The sequence below is a fragment of the Chiloscyllium punctatum genome, chromosome 26 (assembly GCF_047496795.1).
Source record: "Chiloscyllium punctatum isolate Juve2018m chromosome 26, sChiPun1.3, whole genome shotgun sequence".
NCBI lineage: Eukaryota > Metazoa > Chordata > Chondrichthyes > Orectolobiformes > Hemiscylliidae > Chiloscyllium > Chiloscyllium punctatum.
This window is the reverse complement of record NC_092764.1, coordinates 64,678,116-64,690,847: the sequence shown is the minus strand read 5'-3', so window position 1 is coordinate 64,690,847 and position 12,732 is coordinate 64,678,116. Positions and strand designations below refer to the sequence as shown.

At 44.4% G+C, this 12,732-nt stretch overlaps 1 protein-coding gene across 1 annotated transcript in view; it reads left to right on the top strand.

Moving 5' to 3' along the window:
• The window catches only part of LOC140453140 (septin-7-like), a 93,225-nt gene that overhangs the window by 40,970 nt on the left and 39,523 nt on the right, over window positions 1–12,732 (top strand). The window contains exons 3-5 of the mRNA XM_072547558.1: window positions 1,527–1,633; window positions 7,999–8,099; window positions 12,057–12,191. Coding sequence (XP_072403659.1) covers window positions 1,527–1,633; window positions 7,999–8,099; window positions 12,057–12,191 — 343 coding nt within the window. The remainder of the gene's footprint in view (window positions 1–1,526; window positions 1,634–7,998; window positions 8,100–12,056; window positions 12,192–12,732) is intronic.

Genomic DNA, 12,732 nt, shown 5'->3' with positions numbered 1-12,732 from the left:
TTAGATTTCTCTTCATCTCAGCCTTAATTATGAGCCCCTTATCACAATCCTGTGCCTTCCCCACCCGCTGCTGTAGATCCCTGAGTCATTGGAAGCAATCTCGTAGTAACCACCTTGTCACACCACTTCAGGTTTGTGTGCTTTAGTCGGGTCACTTCTCTGTCTTCAAAATTCAAAATAATATCGACCCAAGTCCATTCAACTTGTCATAATAGGACAGCTCATTCCAGTGACCATTTTAATAAAGTCTGTGCCTTCAGTGCAATTCTTACCTTCTAAAACATATTGAGATGACACCTGCGGACAGTCCAGCTGATAGGTCTCACCAGTACTGATCTCTGGCCTGGCACACTGTCAGCTCCTTGCTACTGTTATTTACTGCTTTGCATCTACTGTGACTTCTTTATTGATACCAGAGTAAATGCAAATACGTTGTTCTTAATAATTGGGACTCCAGTGAAGCTGGCTGACAGCATTTGAATTCTTAGAGGTAGCATTCTTGGTAATATTATAAATTTTGAAGGTCATCCAGATCTTCAAAAGGATATGGAGAAGTTGGTGGGATGAGTGGATAGGTGTCAGGTGCATTTCAATGTAGAGAAATGTGAGTGATTTCTTTTCCTATACATGCAGACAATGTATAATGAAAGATCCAACACTAAAGGGAGTGAAGGAGAAGAGGGTCACATGTAGATAAGTCATTGAAGGTGGCAGTGCAGGTAGAGAGAGTGATTAATAAAGCCTACTGTGTTCTGGGCTCTATTCATAGGAGTACAGAGTACAAGAGCAAACAGGTTATGTGTCTTATCCAAAAATAACATGTTCAGCCTCAGCTGGAGTAGTTCTGGACACCATCTTTAAGAAAGATAGAATGCAGAAAGGATTCATGAAAATAGTTTCAGGGATGAGGAAGATACAAAAATAGATTGGTGAATTTGTGCTTGTTTTTCTTGGAGAAGAGAAGGTTGAGAGGAGATTAATTGAGATGTGTAAAAATCATATGGAGCATGTACAGAGTGGATGGGAAGAAACTTCCCACTTGTGAAATGATTGAGAATGAAGTTCAAGGTAGTTAGTAAAAGAAATAAAGAAAACAGTTTCACACTGAGTGGTTCAGATCTGGAATGTACAGTCTTGAGAGTGGGGAGGCATTTGGGAAAGAGCTAGACTGTTACTTCAAAAGAAACAATATGCAGAGTTGTGGTAAGAAGGCAGGACAGTGGCAGCAAGTGAGATTCTCATTGGACAGTTGATGCAGAATGGCCTGTTGTGATGTAATCCATTCTGTTGACTGGATGTGCTTCCCACATTGTCTGAACTCATTATGTTATGGGAAGCTTACAGCAGGGAGAGTTTTTACTTCAGAACAAACACTGTTCTTGTAGCTTCCTGAAGCACCCTGCCATAAACTCTATTTTCTGCTGCAGGAACTAAAGGTCTGGATGCTAAGTGCCATATCTTGATGATGAGCTCATTCTCATTGGGTTGTTGTTGACTGATCTTCACCTTTTTATCTTCCCTAATAGGGGAATCAGGACTTGGCAAATCAACTTTGATCAATTCGCTCTTCCTGTCAGACTTGTACTCCAAGGAATACCCTGGGCCCTCCCTCAGGATCAAGAAGACTGTCCAGGTGAATGATGTTTTCATGTGCAGGTGTGCACCTGTGTGTTCGTGGGCATGTGTTCACGTGGGTTTGTACAGATTGGTTTGTGCACATGTGTGTGTGTGTGTGTGTCCACGTGTATAATTGTTGGCTTTCTGAGCAGGCTGAGACCAATCAGCTCCTCTGGCCCATTCATCCATTCAATGATAGAACAAAGTAAAATACAGTACATGAACAGCTCCTTCGGCCTTCCAAGCCTGCACCGATCCAGATCCTCTATCTAAATCTGTCGCCTATTTTCCAAGGATTTGTATCCCTCTGTTCCCAGCCCATTTATGTATCTGTCCAGATATGTCTTAAATTATGCCATCATTTAAATGGGCGGCACAGTGGTTAGCACTGCTGCCTCACAGCGACAGAGACCTGGGTTCAGTTCCTGCCTCAGGCGACTGACTGTGTGGAGTTTGCACATTCTCCCCGTGTCTGCGTGGGTTTCCTCCGGGTGCTCCGGTTTCCTCCCACACTCCAAAAATATGCAGGTCAGGTGAATTGGCCATGTAGTGTTCGGTGAAGGGGTGAATGTAGGGGAATGGGTTTGGGTGGGGTTGCTCTTCGGAGGGTCGGTGTGGACTTGTTGGGACGAAGGGTCTGTTTCCACACTGTAAGTAATCTAATCATGCCTGTCTCTGCCATTTCCTCTGGTCTCAGTTCCAGGTACCCACCACCGTCTGCATAAAGAACTTTCCACACACATTTCCTTTAAGTGTTCCCTCTTTCACCTTGAACTCGTGACCCCTAGTAATTGAGTCCCTCACTCGGGTGGGGTGGGGGCGGGGGGGAGGTGGGAAGCTTCTTACTATCCACCCTGTCTATACCTTTCATGATTTTGTAGACCCCAGTCAGGTCCACCCAAAATCTTTCTTATGAAACTAATGCTAATCTACTCAACCTCTCTTCATAGCTAACGCTGTCCATACCAGGCAACATCCTATGAGGTCATAGTTGATCTGAACCTATCATTCTTGGAATGATACACGTTTACCACCAACTGAGTGAAAAGCGTATCCTAAATGGCCTACCATCTATCCTGATACTGTGGGCTGTGGTTCTTGATTCCCTCAATCAGGGCAATCATTGTTCCTGCACCTAATGTGTCCATTTCTGGTGGAATTTTATAGTTTTGATCAGTTCCTCTCATTCTTAAATCCAACAAATACAGGCTCAATCCAACCAAAAGAGAAAATGCTGGAAAATCTCAGCAGGTCTGGCAGCATCTGTAAGGCGAGAAAAGAGCTGACGTTTCGAGTCTTACTGACCCTTTTTCTCTTTTGGTCTCAGTCCAACCAATCTCTTCTGATCAGATAGTCCTACAAAGCCCCTGTACTCCTACTATGGCAGATATATCCTCTGTTCGGTGGGGAGACGAAAACTATGCAATCCTCCGGGAACAAAAACAGAAATTGCTGGAAAATCTCAACAGATCTGGCAGCATCTGTGGAGAGAAATCATAGTTTTAGGTCAGTTGACCCTTCACAGCACTAATGGTAGTGAGGAAAATGTTGTTTTAATGCTAAAGATAGTGTGGAGGGAGGGGGTCAGCAGTAAACAATGGGCAGAGATCAAGCCCAAAGAGATGGAAGAACAGTTGGACAGACAAACGAGTGGAGAGCCGCCAGTTTAGGAGAATGAATGGCTGCTAATGGAGACTATTAGTGCTTTGTGTGAATAATGGGTTGTGTATAATAGCAGCTGAAAATGTGTTGCTGGAAAAGCGCAGCTTGTCAGGCAGCATCCAAGGAGCAGGAGAATCCTGAAGAAGGGCTCATGCCCAAAACGTCGATTCTCCTGCTCCTTGGATGCTGCCTGACCTGCACTTTTCCAGCAACACATTTTCAGCTCTGATCTCCAGCATCTGCAGTCCTCACTTTCTCCTGTGTGTAATAGCAGACCATGTGATAACGAGGTGAAAGTGAGTACTGCAGATGCTGGAAATTAGAGTCAAGAGTGTGGTGCTCCTTGGATGCTGCCTTACCTGCTGTGCTTGTCCAGCACCACACAAGTGATAACAAGACCTGGTGTGTCGGGGTTGGTGTAAGGATATGGAGAAGGTACCTCATGCCCTAACATTGTTGAACTTGCTGTTAAGTCCAGAAGGCTGTAGAGTTCCCAAGTGGAAAATGAAGTGCTGTTCTTTCAGTTTGTGCAGAGCTTCACTGAAGCATTGCAGCAAGTCTGAGACAAAGATTTTGGCCAGGGAACAAGGTGGCATGTTGAAATGGCAAGCATCTGGAAGCTAGTGGGTTTTTGTTCCTGGACAGAACATTAATGTTCTGTGAAGCAGTCAGCCTGTATTTCATTCCTCTAGTATAGAGGAGACCTCATTATGAGACGCGAATACTCACCAGAGTAGAATGAGTGAAGTGCACCTGGAAGGTGTGTTTGGGTCTTTGGATATTGAGGAAGAAGGGAGTAAATGTGCCAATGTTACAATTTCTGCGGTTGCAGGGGAAGGGGCTGTGGAGTTTTGGATGGTGGTGTGAAAGAGGAGTGGACCAAGGTGATCCAGAGATAAGGGTCCTTGTGAAAGGCTGACATGATGGGAGGGGAATGTGTATCTGGGCATGGCAAAAATGGCAGCAAATGATCCTGTTTGCGTGGATGCTGGTGGGCTGATAGGTGAAAACAAAAGGTACCTTTCACTGTTGTGCACATCGAACCCGGCTGAGGGTCCTGTCAACTACGGTGCTGGAGAATTCTCGGCTAAGGAAGAAGGCGGACTTGGAAAATCAGGTGGGTTGATGGTGCTAAATTGCCCGTGGTGTCCAGGAGTCTACAGACTAGGTGGTTTATCTGTGGAAAATAGTGTTACAGGTTGCGGGCTGGGTCTGAGTGGGATGGTCAGTGTGGAATTGATGGGCAAAATGGCCTGCTTCCATGCTGTAAAGATTTTGATTTCAGAGGCCCCTTTATCTATGTTGGCATCAAGACAAAAGATAAAAGAGAGGAACTGGGAGAAGGGAATACTCTTTACAGGAAGTAGGATGTGAGGATGTGTAGTCAAGATAACTGGGGGTGTCAGTTGGTTTTTCGTGAATTTCTTTTTTGCAATCTTCCAGGTGTGACCTCACCAAGGCCTTCTGTAATTTCAGTAAGACATCCCTACTTCTAAACTCAAATCCTCTTGCAATGAAGACTAACATACCATTTGTCTTCCTAATGTCTTGCTGTAGCTGCCAATTTGGTGGGCAAGGACACCCAGATCCAGACTCCCCAATATATCACCATTTCAATAATACTTTATCTTTTGCTTTTCACACTTCAGCGTAGAACTGACATAGCCACAGAGACCAGCAGCCCACTGACAGAGATTATTTAATTTTGATAAATGTGAGGTGCTGCATTTTGGGAAGGCAAATCAGGGCAGAACTTATACACTTCATGGTAAGGTCCGAGGGAATGTTGCTGAACAAAGAGACCTCATAGCCCCTTGAAAGTGGAGTCAAAGGTCGAAAGAAGAGTGAAAAAGGCAGTTGATATGCTTGCCTTCATTGTTCAGTGCATTGAGTATCGAAGTTGGGAGGTCATGTTACAGCTGGAGAGGTTAGGCTACTTTTAAAATACTGTATTCAGTTCTGCTCTCCCTGCTATAGGAAAAATGTTGTGGAACTTGTAAGGGTTCAGAAAAGACTTAAAAGTATGTTGCCAGTGTTGGAAGCTTTGAGCTACAGGGAGAGGCTGAATTTTCTGGGGCTATTTTGCCTGGAATGTCGGTGGCGTGATAAAAGTTTATAAAATCATGAGGAGCATAGACAGGATGAATAGCCAAGGTCTTTTCCCTAGGGTGCGGGAGTCCAGAACTAGAGGACATAGCTTTAAGTTGAGAGGGACCTCGGGCAACCTTTTCTGAGTGGTGCATGTATAGAACGAGCTGCCAGACGAAATGTGGAGGCTGGTGTAATTGCAACATGTAAAAGGCACCTGAATTGGTATAAGAATAGGAAGGGTTTAAGAGGGATATGGGCCAAATGTTGGCAAATGGAACTAGATTAATTTAGGATATCTAGTCGGCATAGACGAGTTGGACTGAAGGGTCTGTTTACGTGCGGCACAGCTCTATGACATTATGTGAGAAACCAAGATATAATTGTACATAGGGAGAGACAGACTAGCACCCCATAGGCAGACAAAGAAGGAGACATCGAGAGCAGCAGTTCCACACACAGTCAGAAACAGACTGACACTCCGCCGAGAGAGACAGAAGCAGAAATGAATGTAATACAGCCAGGTTTGCGGATGACACAAAAATAGGTGAGAAAGCAAGTGGTCAGGAAGACGCACAGAATCTACAGTGGGATACACGGGGGAAGCACGATTATCCGAACAAGATGGGCAGGCACTATTTCGTTCGGATAATCGATTGTTCAATTAATCGATTAAATGCCATTCCTCTGGGGGCTCGGAGTTTTTAAAGTCTGCTCCCCATTCAGGAGACGAGGTAGTAGCACAGCGCGTGCGAGACCCCACCCCCAATTCCACTCCCCAACCCTGTCCGACGCTGCCCCCATGCCCCCCCAACACCGTCCTACACCACCCCCCACAGTGCCCCCAACACCCACCCCTCCCAGCCCATCAAATGCTGCTCCCCCCAGCCCCGTCCAACACTGACCCCCCGCCCCCTCTCCGGGACAGCCGGACTGTACACCAACAACAAGACTGCTGCTCTTGGAGTTGCCTTTGTGTGGTAAGTCTCCAAATAGCGCGTGCATGTACGCGCACATAAGTTTTTACTGCAACGTTTTGACAGGTTCCACCTTTGCCCCGTACAGGACAATGTTGGAGAGATTATGTGGGGATGGGGAGAGGAGGGGAGGTGGTTTAGGGTATACCCCTCTGCAGAAACTCCAGGGAAAGTTTAGGGAGAGAGAGAGGGTAGACAGACAGTCATTTGGAGACAGTGCCTATCTAATCACCTTAAACAAAAGACACGATGACTGTTGGAAACCAGTCTTTGATGTAATGTTTCCATTGGGACCTTGAGATCTCCTTCGGATAATCTGGTTTTTGGATAATTGGTATTTGAGTAATCGAGGTTCCCCTGTAGACAGGTTAAGTGAGTGGGCAAAAACAAAATGAGTAGGACGGAATATAATGTGGGAGAATGTGAGGTTATGCACTTTGGCAGGACAAGTAAAAGCTGAATATTATTTAAGTGAAGAAAGCTGCAGCACAATGATTTTGGAGTCCTCTTGCTTGAATCACAAGAAACTAACATCCAAGTTCAGCTGATAATGGGGAAGACAAATGAAGTGCTGACCTTTATTTCAAAGGAAATGGAGTAAAAAAGAAGAGCATTGTTACAATATTGATAGGTCTGTTGAGGTAGGCAACAATCAGGTAAAGGAGAAAGTGAGGACTGCAGATGCTGGAGGAATTCTTCAGGAATGAGGGCTGATGCCCGAAGTGTCGATTCTCCTTCTCCTTGGATGCTGCCTGACCTGCTGCGCTTTTCCAGCAACACATTTTCAGCAACAATCAGGTAAATGCAGTGTAACGCGGGCAAATGTGAAATTGACCATTCTGGCAGGAAGAATAAAAAAGGAACATATCAACTAAATGATGAGAGATTGCAGAACTCTGAGATGCAGAGGGATCCGGATGTTCTAGTGCATGAATCAGTATGCAGGAACCGCAAGTAATCAGGAAAGTAAGTAGAATGTTATGGTTTATTGCAAAGGGAATTGAATAACGGCTTAAATCTGGGCAGATGGATTTAAAACAAAAACCTACAAAAATAGATTATCTTCAAGTTTAAGAGCTCTATGGTGAGATCACCTCTGTGTGTACAGTTTTGTGCCTCTTACTTGAGTAAGGATCTAAGTGCTTTGGAAGCAGTTCAGTGAATATTTGCCAGATTAATAACTAGAGTGGGCAAGTTGATTTATAAGGAAAGGCTGGATAGACGAGGCTTGTAACTCCTGGCATTTAGAAGGATAAGATTTGACTCGATTGAAACACAAGATCCTGAGGGATTTGACGTAGTAAATGTGGTGAGGACGTTGTCGCTGTGCAAGAATCAGGAACTAAAGGTCACCATTTAAATTCAGTACAGAGATGAGACTTTTATTTCCTCAAAGGTCATGAACGAAGGGATGGAAGGTTATCGGGTAGAATGTAGATTTCTGTTTATGATCAGATCTGCAATGATCTTGATTGGTAGGTAGGGTACGCTCAAGGCCTACTTGAATGGCCTACTTCTCATCGGTATGTTTGTAAACCAAGGAGGCAGGGTCTCCATGAATTACTGGTTGGCAGCATTCTGCATCGTGCTCACACCACTATAATAGCTGATGCTTTTCTTAATGGTGACCTCAATGCAGTTTCTTTATTTCCAGGTTGAACAGGTAAAGGTTCTGGTTAAAGAAGGTGGTGTGCAACTCACACTGACTATTGTTGATACCCCAGGATTTGGAGATGCAGTGGACAACAGTAACTGGTAAGTTTGTAACCCTGACAGAAGGTAAAGTATCGAGCATTTCATCTTGCTCCACCCTCACCTCAGTGAGAATCACTGTCTTTCTCACCACCTTTGGAATATCCAAATAAGCATGGCTGCATCCAACAAACCAGATCTTCAGAAGAAGATCTGAAGAAATATAATTTCTGATCTTTTCTATGTCTGTAACTAATTTGTCATAAGTCATATTGAAAAGATCCTGTGCTGGCATCAAAGTTCTGCTTTCATATATTAGATTAGATTAGATTAGATTACTTACAGTGTGGAAACAGGCCCTTCGGCCCAACAAGTCCACACCGCCACGCCAAAGCGTAACCCACCCATACCCCTACATCTATATCTACATCTACCCCTTACCTAACACTACGGACAATTTAGCATGACCAATTCACCTGACCTGCACATCTTTGGACTGTGGGAGGAAACCGGAGTACCCGGAGGAAACCCACGCAGACACGGGGAGAACGTGCAAACTCCACACAGTCAGTCGCCTGAGGCGGGAATTGAACCTGGGTCTCCGGCGCTGCGAGGCAGCAGTGCTAACCACTGTGCCACCGTGCCGCCCACTGCTGTGCATCCTGGGTGGACATCATTTGTATCTTTTCCCATGCCTTAATTTTTAAGATTTGGAGATGCCGGTGTTGGACTGGGGTGTACAAAGTTAAAAATCACACAACACCAGGTTATAGTCCAACAGGTTTAATTGGAAGCACACTAGCTTTCGGAGTGACGCTCCTTCATCAGGTGATAGTGGAGGGCTCGATCGTAACACAGAATTTATAGCAAAAATTTGCAGTGTGATGTAACTGAAATCATACATTGAAAAATTGATTGTCTGTTATGCCTTTCATCTGTTAGAATACAGTGATAGTTTCACTTCTTTCATGTGTAAAACACAAAACCTTTTATTAAAAGTTGCATTCTCGGGTTAGCTGTTAACAATGGTGATAGCGAGACAATGTGTTCAAGGTGTTAGTCCCCTGTGTTCTCTGTCTATGACCTGATGTTTAGATTGATTCTAGTCTAAAAAGTGAGATAACAGAATTTTACATAAATTCAAGCAGTTTTTGAGCAAAGTGCAATGTAACTCTGCAACTACAAATTCACCCCACAAAATATATGTGTGTGTGTGTGTGTGTGTGTGTACGTGTCTGTCTGGGGTGGGGCTTGTGAGTGTGAGAAAGTGTGTGTGTAGTGAGTGCAGAGTGTCTTAAGTCTGTGTGGGGGTGCATGTGGGAGTGTGGGTGTCTGTGTGCGCGTCTGTGTGTGTGTGTAACACACTTTCAAGGAACTATGAGCCTGCACTCCGACGTCTCTTCGTTTAGGTAGTGTTCTGGGGACCTGAGTTCAGATCCTCCTTTGGCAGATGATAGCATTTGAATTCAGTACAAATCTGGAATTAAGAGTTGTTGATTGTTGGGAAGAACCCATCTGGTTCGCTATTTTATTTTAGGAAAGAAACATAGAACATTACAGTACAGTACACGGCCTTCGGCCCTCAATGTTTTGCCAAACTGTGGACCCAATCTGAAGTCCATCAATCCTACACTATTCCATTCTCATCCACATGCCTAATCAACGACCACTTAAATGCCCTTAAAGTTGGCAGTCTACTACTGTGCAGGCAGTGTGTTCCACACCCCCTACTACTCTGAGTAAAGAAACTACATCTGACACCTGTCCTATATCTATCACCCCTCAATTTAAAGCGATGTCCCCTCGTGCTAGCCATTATCATCCAAGGGATGATCCACCCTGTCTATCCTTCTGATTATCTTACATGTCTCAATTAAGTCAGCTCTCAGCCGCCTTCTCTCTAATAAAAACAGTCTCAAGTCCATCAGCCTTTCCTCGTAAGACCTTCCCTCCATACCAGGCAACTTCTAAGTAAATCTCCTCTGAACCCTTTCTAAAGCGTCCACAACCAATCTAATCCTTCCTATAATGCAGTGACCAGAACTGTGTGCAATACTCCAAGAACCAGATATTTGTATCATCGAAATGCATAGTAAAATTAACGCTATTCTGGATAAAGCAATGAAAAATTAGACAAGGTCTGAACTTGGATCAGTGGCAAAATCTCTAACTAATGAATGTTGGGAGGCAGGGGAATTGACGATGATGAATTCAGAGACATATGTTTCAATATGAGCAAAATAGTGATGAATATGGCAATACCATTTGTAACTTTGCTGACAGTTGACATAATAGGCCCAGCGAAGGTTATTGGTATAGATGGAAAAATGATCATTGCACAAAGGGAATTAAACTGGTCAAGATGCTTGGCATGGATTATAAATTTGCAGGTTCCGAAGTAGTTATAGAATATAGTGAGGAGTCAGGTACTACCTATAAGCCAATGTTACACAACTATAAGATTTAGACTGCCACAATTTATGGTTTATCTCATGATGGACAGACTATTTCTGATGTACTGGATGAGGGTCAGGGGCTTAGGATCATGGGGTTAGCAGGGGGGGAAGTGGGGGGATCAAGGAGGAGGAGTAATACCTCAATAACAATTCATTGTTGGATAATGTAAAATGAAAGAAATTTGGGAATGGAAAAAGATTTGAAAGTATTCTAAAAATAAAAAAGGTGATCTGTCCTCATTTAATAGGGTCTGAAGGAGTACCTGAGGCCTAATGAACTGAGGGAATCGGTGATGGATTTTTAAAAATTCACTCATCAGATCTGGGCATGGCTGGCTGGCCAATGTTTATTGATCAACCCTAGTTGCCCTTGAGATGGTTGTCGTGAGCTGCCTCCTTGAATTGCTGCAGTCCACAGGTACATACTGTTGATCTGCAGTGCCCCTAGGGAGGGAATTCCAGGATTTTGACCCAGTGATAGCGAAGGAGCGACAATATGGTTGTGAAGACGGTGAGTGGCTTGGAGGAGAACTTGCAGGGGTGCCGTCCCATGTATCTGCAACAATTATCCTTCCAGTGGTCATGGGTTTGGAAGGTGCTGTCTATAGATCTTTGATGAATTTCTGAAATGTATTTTGTAGATAGTTGTGACAGTGTGCACTGAGCATTGGTAGTGGAGGGAGTGAGTGCTTGTGTACGTGATGCCATTCAAGTGGTCTGCTTTGTCCTTCGTGGTGTCAAGCTGCTTGAGTTGGTGTTACAAACATCCAGGAAAGTTGGAAGTATATTATTGGTTAATTAAGTTTGAATTGGTTGTACAAATATGGCAAGCTAGTAATCAGTGGGCTGAGAATTTTATGGGGTTTGGCTAATTGAAATAAAGTTCTCACTAAAAATGTGGACTTGAATTCTGTTTAAAGTTTTTACTTTTTGGAATGTGACATGAACTAATCGTAGATGTCCCTCTTGTCTAGCTGTTGACAGCCATTCATCAGACTTTTGTGTGACATGTGGATAGCTGCTAGATCTTGTCAAGGACTCAGCCTGTTCGAACACCAGAAACCTTTATCTAAATAAATGTGTGTAACACTCCCTAGGCTTTAATTTCCATTTCTCCCCTTGTGTTACTCCACATCTTCCATCCTAGCGTCCAACCTCCCAGTATCTTGACTTGATTTTCTTTTCAACGTTTTGGGAGAAGATTTGAAGCTCGGGTGCTCATTGTTGTGGTTCTGTTCGCCGAGCTGGGAATTTGTGTTGCAGACGTTTCGTCCCCTCTCTAGGATTTTCTTTCCTGCCTCCTTCCTTTACTCAAATGATTCCAAGCACAAGAGTAAGAGATTTCTTCTCAATGTACTGGTCACTATCTCTCTGCCAGCATCACAGACCTGTCTTCTGGTATTTATCTGCATCCTGTTTGAGCAAGTTCTTTGCCTCAGCCAGCCAAATGTCATTTAGTGGATTTGGTCACAGTTTTTGAGAGTGAGCACAGGTCCTGGGGTGTGCTATTCACACAGTGGTCCTTCCACTGAATGTTTCATTGCTTCTCTCTGTTCTTGTGCAGTTGGCAGCCAGTCATCAATTACATTGACAGCAAGTTTGAAGATTTCCTCAATTCTGAGTCACGAGTTAACCGCCGCCAAATGGCTGACACCCGTGTTCATTGCTGTTTATACTTCATTGCTCCATCTGGGCATGGGTGAGTGCTGCATCTGGGAAGGAGTAGGAGGAGTGGGAGGGGGGGTGCGGGAGCGGAGTGGGGCGGGGGTGGGGGGGGCGGAGCGGAGGGGAGGGGAGGGGAGGGGAGGGGAGGTGGGTTGGGGGGGGAGGGGGAGCGTCTTCTTTGTCAACTGCACGATGGTTGGGGAGGAGAATTCTCATCCAGAAACACAGGAATGGCTGGTTTTGATCAATCTGACCCTACTGCAAAGGGCTAGTATAGGTAGGAAGAACCAAAGTGTCCCTCTAGAAACGTATATTCCTCTGGCCAGTGAATTTGTGAAATATGAATGCTGTAAAAATAGAAGTTGCTTTTTGCCATGATCCACGATTATTTAATCACTGAGAAGCCAATGTACTAATGGTCATGAGGGTGGTTTGGGTAGAGAATGGGCTGATGCATAGAGTTATTAAATCAAGAGTTTTTGACCTAACAGATATGAAGACAGTTTTAATCCTTATCCAATCCGGTGCCACTCCTGTTACAGGAGTGTTTGATGGGACCACTCTGGAGGCAGCTT